Raw genomic sequence first — 21,356 nt, forward strand, 5'->3', positions numbered from 1 at the left:
CCACGAAGCCTGGGGAGACGTGCATCCCTGTTCCAGCCACAGAGATGCTGTGGCCTCTTCCTCAGTCACACCAGCATCCATTCTTCATTCTTCTTTAGCCTCTTCAGCATGCCCTGACATTCACACCCTGGGGGTTGGGCCTCAGTTTCTTCTTTCCTTTCTGATCTCCCTGAGAGCCTTCCCTGCCAGCTGGCTTCATGAGCTCTCTGGTGTACACTGCCACTAACTTCAATGACAAGGAGAAGGGCTTGAAGGTTAAGTTTTCATGAAGAGGGCCCTTGAGCCGCTGTTGCAAGCTAATTCACCTTTAGTCTACAGATCTTTCATCAAACCACGAAGGGCCCCCTTCCCCTGGGCTGCAATCCCCTCCTCACCTCATACCTGCCTCCGAGAGATTTTTTCCCCCAAAGTGGAAGTGGATTCAAGAAGACCCCGTCTCTATCACTGAGCGTTGGCACCTCTGACATGACAGTGGTGGTCTGGGGAATGGCGTCTGCTACAGCAGTGTCCTTAACCTATGTCAGGCCCTCGCCCAGGGATGCAGCTCAGGAGAGCAGCAAGTTCTTTGCCATTCTGAGCTCTGCTCCCGCACTTCTGCCCATTCCTTTCACGTACGCTCCTGGACCTAGAAACCATCCTTTCCCACATTATCCAGCAAGGACGCTCACTGGGCGTGCCCCTTTCCTTTTATATTCATAGACCAACAGAAAAAAGAAAAAGCCACTCACAGCCGTCTGTTCCTTTAAGTTCTTGAAGGATACCTTCCTGGTTCTTCCACGAAAACAAATCTGCCTCCTGCTTGTTTTGGTTTTCATTCAACAAAATGTCATAAGAGTTTCCACTCTGCACCAGTGCCTTGGGGCTCTGGTTACACGCTTCCACTGGGGGCTGCGGCTGAGCCCTTCCCATCCCTGTTCCTGTGATGCTCCTAGACACGCCACTGGGGCTTTTTTGCACCTAGGGCTCTATAAGTAACATAACCTCAGATCGTGTTATTTACAGCATTCTTAGCCTCTGCCGTAAAATACAGAATAAGTGCAAATTTGCAAGGCAGGGCTTACCAGGTGGTATGCATGCATATTTGCCTCTATGTGTGTTATGTGTGTGTATGTGTGTGTGTGTGCTTATTTGTGTGTGTGCATGTGTCTGCATGTGTATATACATTTGTCTGTATGTGTGCATTCATGTATGTGTGTATATCTGTGTGTGTGTGTGTGTGTGTGTGTGTGAGTGTGTGTATGTGGCCCATTGTGGTTCCACCAGGGTTAACCTTAGGACATCAACTGTGCCTCGCTTTCACACATCCACAGACAAGAACAACACAAAAACTGGGGGTGGTTAGCCCAACATCTGGATCCAACCAGAGTCTCCAATTCTCCCTTGTTTTTTTTTTTCCCCTCAGTCCTCCTCCCCACCCCTTCTCCAGTTTCTCAAACCAGGCACCATTCAAAGAAACTGAAGCCATGTGTTTGTGATTCACTGAAGCTGAACATGGCAGGGTGTTTTGTTAGCTCTGCCTCATAGAGAAGTCGCGTGCATGTGTTCTGTGTGTGTGTGTGTGTGTGTATCTGTGTGTGCAGCAAGTGTGCAATGTATTCATATGCCCACATATGAACTGTTTTCCTTTCTTTTTTCTTGTAAGAATTTTCAACGGAAATTTCTTAGAATCAGGAAATCATGTTTGGTCAAGAAAGTCTCCCCACCCGTTCTCCCCCTTGCTGAGGCGCTCTAGTTTGGCAGACTACACCACACACCCACGTTCTGACTCCTTGGAGATGGGCTTGGGCCAAGCAGTCTTGAAGTCTGGTTTGAGAGCCAGTGTTCAGAGCAGCTTCTCCAAGCTCTGTGAGACAGGCTGCAGGCTGGAGGTAGCCGCAGACTAAATGTCAAACCTAGTATTGCCTGAACCTCTGGATTCAACCTTGAGGTCGGGCTAGCCGGTCCGGGCTAGGCCCTGCCACTGCCTCAGTGGGAGCTGGGAGCCTTTGCTGCCCCGCTGCCTCCTCAGCTGAGATCCTTGCTCATCAAGAGGAACCACAGCCCAGCTAGGGGCTAGGGCAGAGCAGACCTTCAGCCTAGGGACTCAGAAAGCCTCCGTCCTTCCTAGAGGCCCATGGTCTTCAGCTTCCCCTTCTGCTTCCTGCTCACCTTCCCAGGATCCACTGGGCAGCCACCTCTGAGAAGGCGCATCCCTCATGGGTTACTGACTGCTTTTGGTCTCTTTCAGTCACAGTGGTGCCCCAGAGGTCTGTTGTTACACAGCATGCCTTGTACCTACTAAACAAGGTTCCCAATGACCATGAGCCCCTCATTCATTTCTGAGAGGGCAAGTACCCAACATAGTTGGAGTGATAACATGTATACAGAGAAGGGGCGATCAGTGGTTTTGAAAGAGTTCTGACCATCTTCCTGTGGGGACTCACTGCTAAGGAGCGCCTCAGGCAGGCAGCTCCATTCTCAGCATCCGGCCCCACTGGAGAAGGAGTATTGGGAGACACCCTCCCCCACATGCACAGGGCCTTCCCTTCCCTTAGGAGTGGTCTTTCTCACAACCTGGTCCTGGCCAGCCTGGTAGGTGTGTTTAGAAAGTCATTACTCATGGTGGTGGAGACTGCACTCTCCTTTTTTGTTGTTTGTTTGTTTTTGTTTGTTTGTTTGTTTTTGTTTTTTTCGAGACAGGGTTTCTCTGTGTAGCCCTGGCTGTCCTTGAACTTACTCTGTAGACCAGGCTGTCCTTGAACTCAGAAATCTGCCTGCCTCTGCCTCCCTAGACTGTACTCTTCTATATGTGGCCTTCTTACCTTCGAGAGAGGGAGGCAGTTCCACAGAACCACACCTCGGAATCAGAGAGGACTGGTCTGAACGGCTGATAATGGAGGAGGCTGTATGTACAGGGGAGGCTGATCTACAAGAGATCCTCTCCCCTGGAGGTAGATTCTCATCCTGGCTCCAGGAAAAGTAGTTCCTAATAAACAGAAACAGCCCGTGGTGGCTGCTGACCCTGTGTGATATAAGTAGAGGCTCAAGGGGAGTTTCTGCACTTTGGAGGGGTTCCTGGGACCAGAGGGCCCATATTTTAGTAAACTGGCATCAGACATCCTGCCTCAAGTTTCAGACAGAATTGCCTGGGGACAAGGGGTGTGGCAGAGACATCTGGGAAGTGGAACTAGGCGCTAACGTGGCACTTGCTGTCAGAGACTGTGTCTGCTGTCTGCTGGGGGCGAGGGTTGGAAAGACTGACAGGAGACTCTCTCATTCATGGCTCAGACCACTTCACAGTCAGTCACACCCCTTTGCCTTCAGGGTAGACTTCTTATAACCTGAGGTCAGCTAAGGTCGGAGCCAAGGACTCACACAGCCCAGGGACTCAGGTTCATTCCTGTCCTCGGGTCTGCTGGACACCTGAGTGCTCACTCTGTGACTACAATAAGTTGCTTCCAGGGTCTAAAAGAGGTTCATTGCAGGGCAAGATGGCTCTGAGGAAGTTACCTAAGGCACTGAACGAGGTTCCTAGAGCTCCCCATCAGCTCCAGTATCCCAGTCTGCTGTCCCCCAGGCAACCCTAGATCTTCCCCTGAAGCCGTTGTCTCTTTTACTGCCACTTCACCCTCCCTGCCCCTTTCCCAGTGGGATTAACCTCGGGGCAGATCTGAGGCAGCCTTGAGCCCTCTGGCCGATGGCCCCAAGTCCCCGGTGACTCATCAGGCTATCAGCCAGAGTCCCCTCCTAACATGCACTGCCACCGCAGCTCCTTCCCGCCCCTCTCAGCGTTTCCACTGCCCTGTGCTTGACCTGCACCCCAGCACTTACTGAAAGACTTGGCCTTAAATCTTTCATTACCTTCATCTAGCACATCAGCTGTTCCTTCCAGCTTGCTGTCCTCTACAAACTGGGTCCATATGACATTGGTGGCCTTGGCCTAGTCATTGATAAAATGAGTAGAAAGGGAAAACCGGAAGCAGGCCCTAGAGAGCCTGTCTACTGTCTGCAACCGCTCTTCAGCTCCATCTGGTTGCTAACACCCCATCTGTTCCCCGAGTCCTGGTGCCAAGTGCTTCAATGCCCAAAACACACAGTGTCAAGGAACTCCCCTTGGCCTGGCCAGGGGACCAGTTAGCTCAAGGGACCAGATCAAAGGGACTCTATGCTCAAAGTCACCAGAACTCTAAACTGTCCTTACAGTCTGGCCCAGAACAACCCTGGTTTAACGTCACGTCAACCATCCGACACTCAGGTCTAGCCAGACCCTGGGTTCTGGGGACTCAGACACAAACTAGACTAGGGCCTACCCTGGAGGGATCCAGAAAGCCTACTGCTTGCTACATAGTTTAGGCTGGCCTCCAACTCTCTGTCCTCCTGCCTTAGTCCCAAGTACAAGGATTAGAGACCTAGTCCATTTCCCTCATCTCAAATTCCTCCACTGCCACCCTGTGATAGACTCCAGGAGGACATGATGTCTAAGATGACATTGGTACAGTGGAGATGAGGCAAGGAGTGGACAGAGAGGCTCTCTGGGAGGAAGAGCCTGCAGAGGAGAGTCCTGGAGCCCAAGGTAAGCAGCACAGCAGGAGTGAGGAGGAGGAAGGCCCGCCCAAGGCAGTTTTAGACTGTTCTAGGGGTCACCAGAACAAAGACTGAGCCAGGGGTATTCGAAGCCTAAGGTCAGACTCTCTGCAGTGAGGTGAGTGAGCAGGGCCTCCAGAGACTCTCCTCCAGTCCTGCCCACCACTGTATTTCTTAATCAGTTATCTGGTTCACACTGGGGTTCACAGTGCCAACCTAGATGTTGATGTGGAAGCCAGGTGGGGTGCATAAGCAACCTTCCCCTTCAGGAGCCTGGCGGTCAAGACCTCCCTTCCCCCACCCCTTCAGATTGAAACAGGCTGGGAGGCAGGCCAGCTCCCCGCCATCTCTGTAAGCTAACATCTCTAATCACCTCAATCTCTTGATCCACAATCCCTGGGCACTTAGTAGTGAACCAGATGGCTTGGGAGGGAGCTGTAGGCCTCTGGGCCCTCATCATCCCTGGGGCTCCCTGCTGGGGCCTTTTACTGACCTTAGAAATTCCTAGGAGCACCTACCTAAGCATGGAGTGGGACAGACAACATGGCTATTGCCCCTACCCTAAATCAGGAGGAGATTTGAGGTCACATCTATGGGTCCTACTATTCTATTTGCCTTGCTCTAGCATCCCACAGCTGGTCAACTTTGCTGTACTTGGTTACTCCCCCAGACAGCAGGCTCACCACCAACAACCTACAGGCTGTAGCTATGGACAACTCTTGAGAGCTGAACTGGGAAGGGACTACATGGGCTGGATCACATGATAGTCATTGTCACCCTAAAGTAGGCCTTGAACCAAGACCAAGAAACAGTGGGCAGAAGGGTCAGGAACCCTGTTCCAGTCTTGATTCTAGAACTAACTTCCTGGGTAGCCTGGCCAAGAGTCTTTCACCCTGAGCTCCATTGTCCTTATGTCAATTCAGAGCCTTCTCAGCATGACAGCCACTAGCCTATCAAGCACTTGACATGCAACTAGTACATATATTGATTTGTTAATTAATTTTAATTAAAATGTAAAGCCTGAACAGCCATAAAAAATTTTCACATTGATTATGCATGGTGATAGGTTGGATATAGCAAGTTAAAGTATTGTTAAACAGATTTCGTATTTTCTTTTACTTTTACTTTTTTTTTTTGATTGTGGTCTGGGCAGTCTTGGCCTTTTTGAACTTTGTTAAATTAGCTAGGAGGCAAGGGGCACAAGCCTATAATTCCAGCATTTGGGAGGTCCAGGGAGGAGATTCCAAAGAGCTTGGGGCCAGACTCTAAAAAAAACAGACAACTATTAGTAAATCTGAATGAGGAGGAGGTGTGGGTGCCAGCGTCAGGATTCCTCAGGGTGCCACTGAGGAATGAGTGCATCACTGCGGAGTGAGTGAGTGGGTGAGTGATTCGCAAATCTCTGGGGAACTGAAAGCTCCTGGCAAACCACGGCTTCTGTGGTTGCCAAACAGGCTGTCTGGGCTGTGTCTTCTCTCACACATGACATACTCCAATCTGGGTGTAAGAGAGAAAATGGAGAAATGGAAAAAGCAAAGTAGCGATGAGCCTTTTCCCTCCAATCAAGGAAAACTGACTCTCACCTCAGCCACCAGTGCACAGGCATCCGTGCAGCTCACTCTCCCAAATAGCAATGCGCCCTAGCTCACCGGGTCTCAGATAAAACACTTGCACAGTGTGGGGTCCTCAACCTGTGTGTCTCCACTCCTGTGGAGGTCCACCAACTCTTTCACAGGGCCTGTAAATCAGATGTTTACAGTACAATCCACTGCAGTGGTGAAATTACAGTTACAAAGTAGCAATGAAATAACTGTATGGTTGGGGGTCACCACAGCATGAGGGAGTGTGTTAAAGGGTCTGCATTGTTAGGAAGTTGATAACCACTGCTTTACACTCTCAGCTCTTAAGGAGCTCAGGAGCAGGAAGAACCTCCAAAGACCAAATAACAGAACTGTCTGAAAGGGGACGATGTTATAATGAGACAACTTCTTGCCGATTGGGACATCCAGTTCCTTGGGGCCAGTTTGATCTTTGCTATCAAGATATGTAATTATTTCTTCTTCTTCTTCTTCTTCTTCTTCTTCTTCTTCTTCTTCTTCTTCTTCTTCTTCTTCTTCTTCTTCTTCCTTCTTCTTCTTCCTTCTTCTTCCTTCTTCTTCTTCTTTTTCTTCTTCTTCTTCCTTCTTCTTCTCCTCCTCCTCCTCTTCCTCCTCTTCCTCCTCTTCTTCCTCCTCTTCTTCCTCCTCCTCCTCTTCCTCCTCCTCCTTTCTTCTTTCTCCTCCTCTCTTTTTTCCACACAACTACTTAATAAACTGAGACCAACAGTGACCAACAACAGCCAACAACAACCAACAACCACCTATCAGGGCTCTAGCATTTATATACCATCTGAAAAGTCTCCTGAATTCCTAACATCACACAATCACAGAAACTCTGCTGCTGGCAAAATCACGCCCCTCCTAGAGCATGAGGCATAGTCCGCTGCTATGGACAATCTAAAGCAGCCCCATATCCCACACCTGGGATTAAAATAAAAACATAGTCTTATGACATTTGTTTTGTATTATTTTGATTTTTAAGAAACCAAAACTCCAAAATTGTCATGGAAGCTGTCCCTACTACCTCAACTAGAGCTCTCTCCCCTAATAGAAACCGCCCCTGCCACCTTCCTCATTACACTGATTTGTCCAGCTTCTGTAGTACTGTGCCCTTTCGTGTCCTGGTGTTCTTTCCTGTCGTTTTCCCTGTTTCCTGCCAGAGTAACTACTTCCTGAGGTCTGGGACAGGATCCAGACACAGGCTCAGACAAGGCTAGAGCTGGCCCAAGTTCTGGTCTAGCAGGGTGCTAATGTGGTGAATTAGGGCATGCCCTCTCTCAGGGTCTGGCTTCCCTATGGCCTACAGCATGTGGGACTGACCACAGGGTTCTGCTGAGAGAGGGCAGGAATAATCTTTCTTGGATAATGGTCACAGCAGTCTCATTTCCTCTGGCCAGCAATCCCATTACCGGCATTTGGGATTTATGTCTGAGACCAACCCTAAGCCCATCACTAGCATATGGCGTCCTGGCAGAGGAGGAGAATGGAGATTGTATACCTTCCTCCTTCCCTCCTCTCCCCCTTCCTCCCTCTCCTCCTCCCTCCCTTCTCTCTACTACCCTCTGTGGAACCATGATGCTCTCTCTGGGCCTGCCCTGGGCTGGCTCACGCACCTTGTTCAGACTCCAGCCGACCCTCAGGGGCACCTGTTGTCAAAATCATTTAATCCCGACCCAGAGTTTAGTTCCCAGATAAAAAACCTACACACCTTTATATTTACAATAAGCCTTAAATAGCACAAGACCTCAGCAGATACTTACCTTCTGTGTTATAAGAATCTATTTTTCTATCAATAACCTGAGTTATTATTTATTACTTACTATGCTTTATCTGGGCTACTCTTAACTCCAATTGGTCAGTCCTTAACTCTAGGGCCACGTTTTTCTGACTCCCAACCCATAGCAGCTTCTCTCCTTCCTCCCCTTGCACCTTTTTCTCCTCCTGGTTCTCCTCTGACCCCCAGCTCATGAACCCTACATCCCACCTATGTCTCTTCTGCCCAGCTGTTGCCTGTTGGCATCTATATTTACGAATCAGAAACAACTGAAGGGCAGGGTCACCTGAGTCTATGGAGTCCACTCCAGATAGACTCCAGGTCTTCGGGGCCGGCACTTAGCATTACAATAGACAGCAAGATCAACCTCAACAGGCACCTTATGAAATAACCACCCAAAGAACTGGGGTAGGGACAGAAGAAAGCCCAGGGACCACGAAAGGAGGCTGGATGTCAGGAGAGGACTCTGGGAGGAGGCGTCTTCACCCTTGGTCTAATGGGAGAGCCAGCCCATGCCCAGGGCCAAGCAGAGCTGTCCAGGCCTCTGGGGTTAGCCTGTTCTGAGGGGTGGGCACTGGCTGCCAGAAGGATCAGGGCTGACATTAGGGGGAACGTGAGGAATGGGAGGATTATCTGCTCTTGTTTACATGATTAAAACCAGACAAATACTTCCTTTATCTGAAAGAATGAAAGGGCTTTGGAGGAAAATCCTTTTGGCAGAGGAACAAAGCACAGGCATTTCCTTAATTAATCTCTGACTCCCTCCACAACAGCAGAGACGCCCACAGCCCTGGCCAGGCCAGGAGGTGGGCTGTCAGGCTCACTCTGGAAGAGATGCTTCTGTGTTCTTATGTGGGGAAGGGGATCTTGGATCCCTAGGTGGAAGAAAGAGGCATTTGTCAGAGGTCACATGGCCAGTCAGAGGTCACATAGCCAGTCAGAGGTCACATGGCCAGTCGTCAGGGCATGACCTTAGTTCCTGGAGTAAGCCTGTAGTAGCCACCTGCTCCCTGTCCACTGGTACTGGGCATTGGGAACCTACAGAAAAGTCAGACGTGCCCTTTTCATGTGCATCCAATCTTGGGACAGCATTAGGCAGCTAAACTTGGTGTGACACCTGGAATCACGAGAGAAGAGGCTGAGGGCTGAGAGAGCCCCAGAACAGATGCCTAACATTGGTGGCATCTTCACTGTAGAATTAACACAGCCTGGTCCTGTCTGATAGTCAGGTGAGCATATGGGGGCTTCTGGGAGGAACCATGCCAAGGGGACAGCATATATACTGATCCAGAGGTGTGATGCACAGGGCTGGAGACCCAGGTGTGTGTGTGTGTGTGTGTGTGTGTGTGAGAGAGAGAGAGAGAGAGAGAGAGAGAGAGAGAGAGAGAATAGAGGGAGGTTAGGAGCCTTGAGACTGGAATACCCGAGGGAGATTTTCTGGAGCACATTAGGGGACATGGGATGAGGGAGCCCTAATAAACTCAACAGAGTTCCTGACCAAGGTCTTGAGCCTCTCACGAACCTGACCCACCTTGCTTCCCAGCTTGATGTCCGGCCTTGCCTCCCTGGATGCCAAGACCTCCAGCCGCTTGGGCATCCTCACAGTGGCATACTACCTGTGGACTACTTTTCTGGCTGTCGTCGTGGGCATCATCATGGTCTCCATCATCCACCCTGGTGGTGCAGCACAGAAGGAGACGACCGAACAGAGTGGAAAGCCAGTCATGAGCTCAGCTGATGCCCTCCTGGACCTTGTCCGGTAACTCGTCAGGCCTGGAACAGGCCCCATGTGGCTTCCAGAGGGTACATAGAATGTGGGGGCGCAGGTCAGCTCTAGAGTGTGTACAGTGGGCCTTGTGACCCTCTGGCACACTGATATCAGTGGTGAACATCTCTGTCCCCCAGCTCCTGGACTGCCTGCTGAGCTCTGCTCTGCTGTCTTCATGGGACTGGGGGGGCGTGTGAGGGAAGAGCAGGCTGAGGAAGACTGTGAGCTAACTGGTCCCACAGCTGCTGAGGCTCCAGCCCGAGAGGCAGGAGGCTGGTAGTCCCACCTTTTCTCTATTGGTCCCTTTGCCCTAGATGAGAAAACAAGACTCAAAGAGTGGGTATCTTCCCCCCCCTTTATCCTGCAGGGAGACAGGTGCCAGGATTCCATGCAGGCTGCCTGGCACCCAGGACGTCCCCTTGTGGAGTCACCAACTTAGCCCCTCCATCTCCATGGACCTGAGCTCTGCTCCATACAAAAGTGCTACAGACTTTGCCATAGAGTGTGGCCCCTGCAGACCTGTCAATCACGCTACTGTCTCTTGTCAGTGCCAGCTGTGGGCTCAGGCCTGGACCAGGAAGCTCCACCTACCCATTTCTAGAGTCACTCTCTCAGGAGTAAAAGACCATAGAATGCAGGCCCACTTCTAAAGGCCACAGGAAGCAGATTTGATTTATTTCTGCAGCGGTGGTGATCTAGTCCAGCGTCTTGTGCATGCTGGACAAATGTTCTGCTGTTGAGCACATCCCCAGCCCAGATCATAACTCTCAAACACAGGATTGGCATGGTGCACCATAGGAGGCTCCTGCTGGTTGCTGAAGAGGCCATGGATCAGAATAGAGCAGGACGCTGGGCGGTGGTGGCGCATACCTTTAATCCCAGCACTTGGGAGTCAGAGGCAGGCAGATCTCTAAGTTGAGGCCAGCTTGGTCTACAGAGTGAGTTCCAGAACAGCCAAGGCTACACAGAGAAACCCTGTCTCGAAAAAACAAAACAAAACAGAATAGAGCAGGACAGGAGAGGAAGAGAACCAGGGTGGTGCAGGGTAGAGGCCATGGGATGGGACTGAGAAGCCTAGAAGAACTGGCAGGATCAGGAGGACGAGAGCAAAGGTGGGTGAGGCGGGTGCTGCTGGCTGTGGTGACATCAGCTTCTGGCCCAAGCGTCTGAATGGATAACAGGTGGTAAGCAAGCCCGGAGCAGGTTCTGGAGCAGGCAGAAACCTGCCACAGGAGATCGGAATTTCTCAGATGATTCTGAAATTAAGGATAAGGCCAGTGGCCCAGAGGATGGAGGGCTTAGACCAGGACATGTGACTATGTCAGGGCCGGATGGCCTCTGTACACACACCACACTGGAAATGGCCTGTGTCTTAGGGATTTATTGCTGTGAAGAGACACCATGACCACAGCATCATTTGCAAAGAAAAACATTCAAGTAGGGCTGTCTTACAGCTCAAATGTTTAGTCCATTATCATCAGGGAGGGGAGTACGGGGGCATGCAGGCAGACAGGGAGCTGCCGAAGGAGCTGGGAGGTCTGCAAGTGGGTCTGCAGGCAGCAGAAAGAGAGAGTGGTATCTTCGGGGCCTGGCCCACCCCCACGGCATAGTCCTCCACTTAGGCCACACCTACCCCAGCAGGACCACATGACCAATGGGCTCAACTGACTGACCATGGTCTCCTCCCAGGCTCCTTATCTTCTAATCAATTAAAATGTAAATCCTGGTCTGTCAATTCCAAAACCCCAGATTCTCCAGTCAGCCCCAACGCTGCCCTCTCCTTGTGGACCTGGGTGGTTTGAGAAACTGCCGTGGGAGTCTCTTGCGGGCCTTGCCCACTGCACTCTGGTGGGAGAGCGCACAAGAGCCCCCTTCCCCCGGGCACGTGTGAACGGCTGCAGGCTTCCCAGGTTGCAGTAGTTCTAACCATCCTGGCATTGGGCTCCCCTAATCCCTGTTGTATCGGGACTCTCTTCGGGATGGATCTCTGTATGTGATACTCTCTTCGGGAAGGATCTCTGCTCAGTGGCTAAGCTTGGGTCACTTCTGAGCTGCCCTCTCAGTCGGGGTCCATTCTTTAAGAGCCACAGCTGTCTCATGGAAATTATATTTATCTTTGCCAGAAGTGCAAGCTTTTCCAAGGGTCTTTGGGATTGAGTCAGGCACAAATCTCTACATTCCTCAAATCCTAGGACACATACCATGGCCTCTGGGTGGTTCTTCTGGCTCCAAGTTAGAAATAAGCAGTCTTTCCTTCTCCTGGGAACTGATGCCCGGCACTCAGCAACTCTTCCTCTCTTCAGGGACACTTACCCTGTGCATCAGTCAGTTACAGCTGCATAACAAACTGCCACAAAACTGAGGAGCTTGATGGACAAGCCGGGGTTGGCAATCAGCTGGGAGGGTCTGCTGATTCAGACTAGGGCCCCTTAGGATGCAGGAGGCAGGAAGTCTGGGTAACCTCAGAGTCTGGGATGGTTTGGTGAGACAGTTTAGCACGGTGTATGTGGTCGCCACTTTCAGAGACCAGCCTGGTTTTCTCATAGTGGCAGCATTTCTCGTTGTGAGAAGAAGCTGGTCTGGGCATGTTCTTACCACAAAGGTGGAAAAGATGGAACTGAAGCATGAGGCTTTTGCCTGTCAGGTGACATGACATCCTGACATGTTCCTAGACACAGCTTTGAATGTCCCTAGACACCAGTGCTCTCCAATTTTGGTTCAACCTGGAAACCTCTAGTGTGAACTCCTGGCCCCAGCATACACTGTCTAGGATATCTCCAAGCTAACATGTCTGAGGAAATGCCTCAGTCCCATCCATCTCCCATGCGCTGTATCCCACTCTTCTGAATTCAAAACCAGACCACGGCCATCCAGTGGACACTTGTCATCCTCACCACCACCTCCCCGGTGTGCGGTGGGCTCCCCGGCTGTCTCCCTGCTCCAGTCTGATGTACTACTGTCAACACAGCAGCTCGGTGTGCCGTCCCTTCAGTGGCCATGGCTCACCCACAAGCCATCCTTGTGGTCTCCACGGCTTGCTCTAAAGGCGTCCCCTCTGTCACAGGCAGCCTTACTTGGGGCCTCTGAGCTCCGCTCTTCCCCTGACCCTAACCACCCTAACTCAGCAGTCCTTACCAGGTCCTGTGTGTTCCTGGCTTCATCCTGTCCCTGCCTCCTTGCACGGCCTTTCCTGGCATGAGCGTGCCTTCTCTTCACGGAGCTGATGTCTCTGCTCAGGGCCACCTTCCTGCTGTAGTGTCCTTCTGTGTTTGTGGGAATGAGTTTTTCTGCCAGGCCCTCTCATTACCTGACACTACTACACCCGCAGATTTCTTTACTTTTTTTTCCGTTACTTCCCCCACCTCTGGTGGTAGCAGATCTTCCCAAGCCTGTCCTGAAGCCTAGAGAAGCATCCAGCTCAGAGCGGGCACTTTGCACACATGGTTACGCACTGACAGTGTTGTTGGGGGCTAAGTCTCTGGAGGAGCCGCTACCATTCAGGAGCAGGGTGTGCCAAGCCTGGAGCAGGGGCCCAGAGGCTTGGTCTGTGCAACTCCACAGGCCGCGTGCTGGGGCTGAGAGGGGCAGGGGGAAAATGGGTCCTGGAGGCCAAGACATGAGGAATGTTGGGAGGCCTCCTTCTAAGAGCTGTTATTTCTAGGATTATGCTCCTGTGATCCATCATTTCTCAGACCCTGTGATTCAAAACAGCTTTTTCACAGCGTAGGAAGAGCGGCTTAGGCGCGGGGAGCCCCGCCCTCCCGCCTTGTCTTCCTCTGCTTAGGGTTACCAGGCCCTGGGTCCCATACATGTATCAGAGTCAAATGTTCCATCCATGGTCTGCTCTTGGTGGCTTTTCACATGATGACATCAATTCTTCTGCTTTGGTGCTCAGCAAAGCTGGCGGGGTGGGGGTGGGGGAGGTTGGTATCACTGACACCACATCTTTGGGGGAGGGTGTGGTTTCAGGGAGGGCCACATGCTTCCCGTGTGACAAATCACCACAGGAGAGACATGAAGTCTTACCTCTCTTTTTCAGACAGTCAGAAGCCACTGTGACCTTGGGTAGGTGGCTCTCCTTTCTAAGTAAGGTCCCTTCAGGCTCTGTAGTTGCATAGGCAAGACCCACAGCAGGAGAGACTGCGGGGGCGGGGTGCAGAGGGTGGGGGGGGGGCATGAACAGAAACTCCTCCTGGAGGTGGATAATGGGGAAGCTTGGCAGAGCTCAACCACAAACAGTGTGAAAGCCAGTCTGGGGTGGCTCTCGGGCCTTAAACATAGAGTGCTGGGCCTGGGTGGAGCTCAGTGCTCGAACACAGGACCAGTGCCGTGAGTCCCCAGGTTTAATCCCTACCACCAGAAAACAAGCAAAACAGAGAAAGAAAGCAGAAAGGGGCGGAGTCGGGAAGGGGGAGCTGGAGCTGTGAGGACAGACAGGGTGTGGCTCGAGGCACAGGATGCCTGGGGGACTGTGTGGATGTGCACGCTCCACTGAGCTCTCCTTTAAGTGTGGTGCCCAGACCTGGAGGAACAAATACAGGTCCCCACATCAGAACCAACCACCACGCCCAAAAACCAGAGGAGAAGGTGCTGGGAGCACCTGGGTTCTCTGAGGCTCTGGGGGGAAATGAGGGGCCCAGAGCAGGTGTCTGCTAAGTGCTGGTGACTGAACAAGAACATGAATGACCAGGACAGAGACCCTGGGAAGACAAGTGACAGCATGAACCAGCAGAAAGACAAGAGGCTGGTCATGCTGGGAAGCGAGGTTCTAGGGCTCACCGCTAGAAAAGCAAAGACGCATCTCGAGTCTCAAAGATGATTCCTTTTTTGGGGGGGGGGGTTGATTTGTTTTTTTCGAGACAGGGTTTCTCTGTATAACCCTTCTCTGTATAACCTGGAACTCACTCTGTATACCAGGCTGGCCTCGAACTCAGAAATCTGCCTGCCTCTGCCTCCCAGAGTGCTGGGATTACAGGCATGTGCCACTACCGCCCAGCTCACAGATGCTTCCAGATCACTACAGACCACGTCCCTGGCTGACCTGCCAAGCCATTCATTCATTCATTTCCCGGGGCGCCAAGTCAGAACCCTGACTTTGGCTCCCGGCACGGCCTCAGGGAGTCTAAGCAGAACACTAATCAGAGCTGACTGCTGTTTTTTCCACCTTATTAAAACACCACAGAGATTAAGTAATAACTTGGCTCCATTTGCAGTTCCCCGTTAGCATCCCAGAGACTGGATGAGTCTCTCAGGAACTCTACTTGTAAAGGAGCAGTCCCCACCTTTGGGCCTTGGTGGGGGACAGGGACATTTAAACCCATCTAGGTGAGAAAGTACAAACAGCAGATATGGAGGGTAACCTCAGCAGGGAGCTGGGCTAGACCCGAAGAATCGCAGGTATGGCTGCGTATGTCCCCAGCTACATTCTGTCTGTGCTTTATGTAGCTGGAGATAAAGGAGGCTTCCTGAAGAAGTTCAGAACCAAAAGAAAATGCGCGTTTTCAAATTAATAATCAAAAGTATGGCGATAGTGGCGCTTCTTCCCCTTCCCTTCCCCTTCCCCTTCCCCTTCCCCTTCCCCTTCCTCTCCCTCTCCCCCTCCTCCTCCTCCTCCTCCTCCTCTTCTTTCCCAAGACAAGATTTCTCTGAGTAGCCCTGGCTGTCCTGGAATTTGCTCTGTAGACCAGGCTGGCCTCGAACTCATACAGATCTGCCTGCCTCTGTCTCCTTAGTGCTGGAATTAAAAGTGTGCACTACCATTGCACAGCAAAAGTTGCTAACTGAGTCTGCCGGCAACTTTGTCGGTGACTAGGATGAGTCTGTCCTGCAGCTGAGAACTGCAGCAGAGCCTTCAGTGAGAGGGAAGGCTTTTCCTCAGATGTGCGTGTTTCTTGTCACCAGGATCTCAGGCTTGGCCTGTGTGCTTGGTTGCTTAGCTCCTGGATCTCGTCAGCAGTGTCTCATGATCCAAAAAGGGCTGCTTAAGTTCTGGTTGTTTCATCTGAATTCCAGGAAGAGTCAAGGAAGTTGGAGGAAAGGATACAAGGGCTCTAGACTAAAGCCATTCTTCAGGGATGGTGTTAGCGATTCCTCTCATGCCTCTGGGACTATCCTGTTAATGACATGGGAGGATGGAAATTGGGCTTTGGTGACCAGGCCCTGTGGGTCTCTTACCCTAACAGGCTTTCATAAGGGACAATGCACACTGTAGCAACGCCATGGCCCACCTTATAAAGTGGCCTCGTGCTAAAGGAGCTCTTGAAGGAATGCTCATACTTTGGTTTTTAGTTTGGCTCGGGCTAAAGAGTCTTTTCTTTAAGGTCATTAGCTAACCACCTTGTAAGTCCCTTGAACTTCCTGGGACTCATGACAGATTTTCACACCTTTGGCATTGGTGGAATCTGATGGCAGACATTAAGGAAGAAAAGCTTGCTATCCAGCTCCTGACCTCTGCTCCTCCCGACCCCTAACCCACCACAACAAAACTGAGCCTCTGAGGAAGGGTGAGTGACAGACAGCAGTGTCACAGCCTCTGCCTTGCTCCTCACCCTCCTCCTCTGGCCGGAGGTGTCCATGGAACCTGGGTCTTAGCAGGAGTGTGAACCCTGCAGTGGCTGCCTCTGGCCCCAGCCGCTGGGGAGGAAGCTTTGGAAATTAGGCACACACATGTCCACGTGCGTGGCTTCACTCATGTGTGAACTGAATCTTGAAGGTGGATTCTTGCCAGGACAAGTGACGGGAGGTCAAGCCAGGCAGACAGCAGCAAGAATGTTAGTCACACCATTCTGGGAAACAGACTCCAGATCTGAGGGTGTTAGCATCCCCAGTCTGTAGCCTTCCTTGAGGGGTCTGAAGGGCAGGGCAGGAAAGGCCCCTGCAGAGGCCTCCTGAAGGCGGTCATTTCCCTCGGCTCCTCAGTATACATTGACGTTTTACCAAACACTTTTTAAAATATTGGCCATTTGTGTATCTCCTTTTGGGATGTGAATTGCTGGGTTTATCTCTCTGACTTTTTCTGTTGGAGTGTCACTGTCTTGTGACCCATTTGTTAAGCAGCAAATATTGTCAGAGTGCCTACTATGTGTCTGGCTCTCTTCCAGGGACAGAGCAGGGAAAGAGCCACTGCCTCTGCCCTCTAGGGATTTGAGATTCCTGTGAGAGGAAACAGCTGGAGAAGATGGAAAAAGCAGGATTTGTTACAAATCTCCGTATATTCAGGGTGATAACTTTGGCCATTGAGATGACCCAGTTTGTCTACTGTCTGTTTTATAATCTCATCTGCATTGTAACCTTAAAAAGCATCTGGATTTCCTCACAAGATCTTCATTTTGGTATAATTTTAGGTTTTTAGAAGGTAGAAAGAAAGAAAGAAAGAAAGAAAGAAAGAAAGAAAGAAAGAAAGAAAGAAAGAAACAAAGAAAGAAACAAAGAAACAAAGAAACAAAGAAACAAAGAAACAAAGAAACAAAGAAACAAAGAAACAAAGAAAGAAAAAAAGAAAGAAATGCCACTCACCCTGGCCAGTGACCCAGATGTTAGCATCAGATAGAACCTCAGGACCTTTTAACGAAGAAGTGGGAACTAGGCCAGCTCTTTGGTCTTTTGAGGCAGGGACTCAGGTAGCCCAGGCTGGATTTGAACTCATCAGGTAGCTGAGGGTGACATGAACTCCTGCTTCTACCTCTCCACGGCCAAGCCTGTAGCGTGTCCACCATTCCTCTGTGTGACCGATGCCACCCACTTCCCTATAGATGTTCTCCTGTATTCCAGGATCCAAGCCAGTGCACTGAGGAATTTCTTCTTTTCGATGAGTAAAATCTATTGATTTGTCTGCTTTGTTCTTAGAAAATCCTCTCATATTAAGGAAATGATAAAATATTAGCCCATTATCCTCTAGATTTCCACTGTATCGCTTGAAAAAACACTGTCTTGAAGTCAAGTGGAACTTGTTTGGGTGGAGGGTATTAAAGAACAGAGTGAACACATTTTCAGGCTGGTTGGTGGGTGAGCCCTTTAGTTCCTCGCTGGCTTGTGAAACAGCTTTCTCAAATATGAAGTACTTGGGTACTTCACATGCTTATAATCTGAACACTTGGGAGGATGGTAGGTTTGAGGGCAGCCTACCTTACCTTGTGAGACCCTGCCCATAGATAGATAGATAGATAGATAGATAGATAGATAGATAGATAGAAGATAGATGATCTGGCAAGACAGCTCATCAGGTAAAGGTGCTTGCCATATAAGCCTGCCAACCCAAGTATGATCCCTAGAACCCACATAAAGATGAAAAAGGAGAACTGACTTCTAAAAGTTGTTCTCTGACCTACACACACATGTCACTCACCTGCACACACAATACACATAAATGATGATGACAATGGTGGTGCTGACGATGATGCCAAAACGACAACAGAAATGGAATGCTTGGCCATTGGAGGCTCTGCCCTGGGCTCCGTGCAGTGGGTGTCATGTTGATGGCTGTGTATATAGTACATTGCATTGACACAATTACACTCATCTAGTATATTCTCATCGCTGGCAGAACAAGAGCCCTTTCACCCTCAACCTTAAAATAACTACTAATGTGGCACGGATAGCCCTCCGCTGATGTGAGTTTATGTCCATGGAGTCCACCAACTGCAGGTCAAAGAGCGTCTAGGGAAATCACTGCATGTGCGCTAAATGTGCTGGGTTTCTTGTCATCGATCTGTGCAGTACGGCAGCTTCTCCCATCACATTCGGGCTCCAGGAACTGCATGGTGTTCACAGATGATTGAAAGCCAGGCAGATGTGCATCGTGTGGGTTATGCACAGTCTATGCCATGCTAATTCCTAACACAGCATCCTCAAATTGGGGGATTTAGAGGGGTCCTAGGGCCAATCTCTGAAGAGATGACTGTAATGGTTCATTTGTGTGTTGGGTCCTGAGCTGGACCCACACACACATAGGATATCAGAGGTGGAGGGGAAGCCAGGTGTGGTAGCATTCCTCTCCTCCTCCTCCTCCTCCTCTTTTTTTATTTTGTTTTTTTTTTTTTTTGAGGCAGGGTGGGGGGGGTCTTTATGTAGCCCTGGCTGTCCTAGACCAGGCTGGCCTTGAACTCAGAGAGTTTCCTGCCTCTGCTTCCCGAGTGCTGGGATTAAAGGTATGTGCCACCATCACCTGTTTAAGACCAGTGCTTGGGAGACAAAGACAGGTAGGCCAGCCTGGTCTATATAATGAGATACAGGGCAGCCAAGCCTATATAGTGAGACCCTGTCTCAAAAACCAAACAAACAAAAGGATAGAAAAAAATGAAGATTTGCCTTTGGGAGAGGTTTATCTTTAGGAAGATAAGCATCTATGGTTTGCCAAGGTAACCCACACATAGAAAGGCCTAGTAATCAGACAAACATGGCTAGGGAAAGTGAGCAGGTTTGCCTGGTAGTTAAGCAGTCAGGGAAGTGGGCATGCCATGCCAGTCTGGGGGGAACAGTAGGGGAGGCTTAGGCCTGGAAAGACACCGTGTTTGATTAGGACATTCTAAGTATGAGCGGGGACCAATGGCATGCAGAGGGGGGCACCTGGGTGGAGGTCATGGAAGGTTCCACCGCCCACTCTCAAAGGTGAGTTCTGATGACCCCACCCCCAAAGGCCTCCTCTCCTGGCACTGACACTGCTCAATTTCTGCCTCTCTTCTCTTCCCAGGAACATGTTCCCAGCCAACCTGGTAGAAGCCACGTTCAAACAGGTGAGCAGAGCCTGGCTGTGGAGGGGGCGGGGCAGGAGAGGAAGAAAGGCAGGGCGGCCTGAGCATGGGTGTGACATGGACTGGCAGGCTTCCGGTCTCCCACAGGTAGATTCCAGGGGGAGGGAAGGATCCCCATCTTAGCACCTCCCATTGTCATGCCCCTCTCCTGGGTTCCCCTTGCTCATAAAGAAACTTCATGGTGCAGAAGAAAGCCTTGACCAAGCCCCTGGCTCAGACCACCGGTGTTCACACTAACCTTCCCATCATCCTTAGTGTCCACACTTAGGTAAGAACAGGCCATTTCCTGGGTGAGAAAAACCGAGGCTCAGAAGTCGTTCGCTGCTCTAGATTATACTAGTAGTCACGGACAAGAGAGTGGGTGAATTTGGGCCAGGCTGGCTTCTAAACCTGCTTTCTCTCTAAAAATAAGAAGAAGAAGAATAACACTGACTGGGAAAACGTTCATTGGCTATTAGGAAAACACCGAAGTACGTCAAGCAGGCCCTGCAGAGTGACTCGCTTGGTAGAGTGTTTGTCTAATGTGCATAATGCCCTGCCCTGCATAAATGGGAGGGGGGTTGATACTCTGTCCGTAATCCCAGAAGCCAGGGTATGGGGGCAGCCTGGAGAATATGAGACTCCACGTAAAAAATTAAAATAAACTTAAAGAAAAGAAATTACAAACCCTGCTCTCAGCTAATGCAGGAGGCAGAAGTGGGCAGCAGGGCCTCTCTGGATCTAAGTCTGACAGTGAGATCAGGATTCTCAGGCACAAGGCTTGCCTTGCTTCCCCTGACACGCGCCATGCGTGAGCTCCCTCCCCAGCTGCACCGTCCTGTGTGGGGCCAGGCCCTCCCATCCTCTCTGTCCTCCCTCTGTCCCTCCGTCCCTCTGTCCCTGCGCGTTGTTCCCAATCATTTGGCCTACACAGTCAGCTTTCCATATCTCTATCCTGTCTCTCGTGTGCCCATTGCAGGATGCAAATGGTAAAAACAGCCAGTGTTTTTACCTGGGCAAGGCTGAGTGTTGTGCCTAGTATACAAACCAGGTGGGTCTGGAAAGAGACCCCAAAACAAGCAAGCCTCAACATCCTGATCCTCATCTGTGAACACAGTCGCAGGGTGCAGGGCCCCGAAAGCTAGGCAGGGCAGGGCAATACGCCATCAGCCCTAGCAGGGGAGAATCACTGACGGTTACAGAGACAGTGCCTTAGTCTATATTATGACAGTTTCCTTTTGACAAACTACTCATCTTTTTGAGACCCAAATTAAATGCTTCCTTTTTGGTTAAGCACTCTCTTTGCCAAGGCCTTGAGCAGAAATGTGCCTGATTTGGTTCGATATATACGTGCTGATGTTGGTAGCAGTAAGCCTCACGTAGGGTTTTCCGCATGCCAAGGGCTGTGGGAAGCACCCGTTTTGTCCAGTGAGGGAGATGCAATTGTGGTCCCCTTTTATAGGTGATTGGCACAAAGCCAGGGGCGTTTGGTTCAGTACTTCCTGAATAGGATCCCCTCCTCTCCTAAGAAGCCCTACCATCTTGATACTGTGCTATTTGAAGGGACAGCTATCCCTTCTTTGGGCTTCTGGAATCTGAGGAACAATGGCCTGGTGGGCAGAGGAAGACCTTGGGTGGCTGACACCATCAACCAGGCCCGAGGCCTAGGAGCTTTCTCTGAGAAGGTTCTGGATCTGTCCGAGGGACACCAAGGCTTCAAGCAGTCGGGCGCACGGGGACTGGCCTGGAAGAAGGGGTAAAGATGAGTGACAGGGCTTCTGGCAGAAGAGAAGATAGACTGGGGTGGGACGAGGAAATCACGTGGCGGTGACGGACAGCTGGAGGGAGCGGGAGGCCGTGTGCGGTGACACGAAGGACCCCTTCTCTTTGTGGCGGGCAGCAGCCCAGCCTTCGAGCCACTCCCT

At 50.8% G+C, this 21,356-nt stretch overlaps 1 protein-coding gene across 1 annotated transcript in view; it reads left to right on the forward strand.

Annotated features, from left to right (window-relative positions):
- The window catches only part of Slc1a7 (solute carrier family 1 member 7), a 42,576-nt gene that overhangs the window by 14,113 nt on the left and 7,107 nt on the right, over positions 1–21,356 (forward strand). The window contains exons 3-4 of the mRNA XM_052176945.1: positions 9,479–9,694; positions 19,392–19,434. Of these exons, the coding sequence (XP_052032905.1) occupies positions 9,479–9,694; positions 19,392–19,434 (259 nt within the window). The remainder of the gene's footprint in view (positions 1–9,478; positions 9,695–19,391; positions 19,435–21,356) is intronic.

Source organism: Apodemus sylvaticus, chromosome 3, assembly GCF_947179515.1.
Source record: "Apodemus sylvaticus chromosome 3, mApoSyl1.1, whole genome shotgun sequence".
Lineage (NCBI taxonomy): Eukaryota > Metazoa > Chordata > Mammalia > Rodentia > Muridae > Apodemus > Apodemus sylvaticus.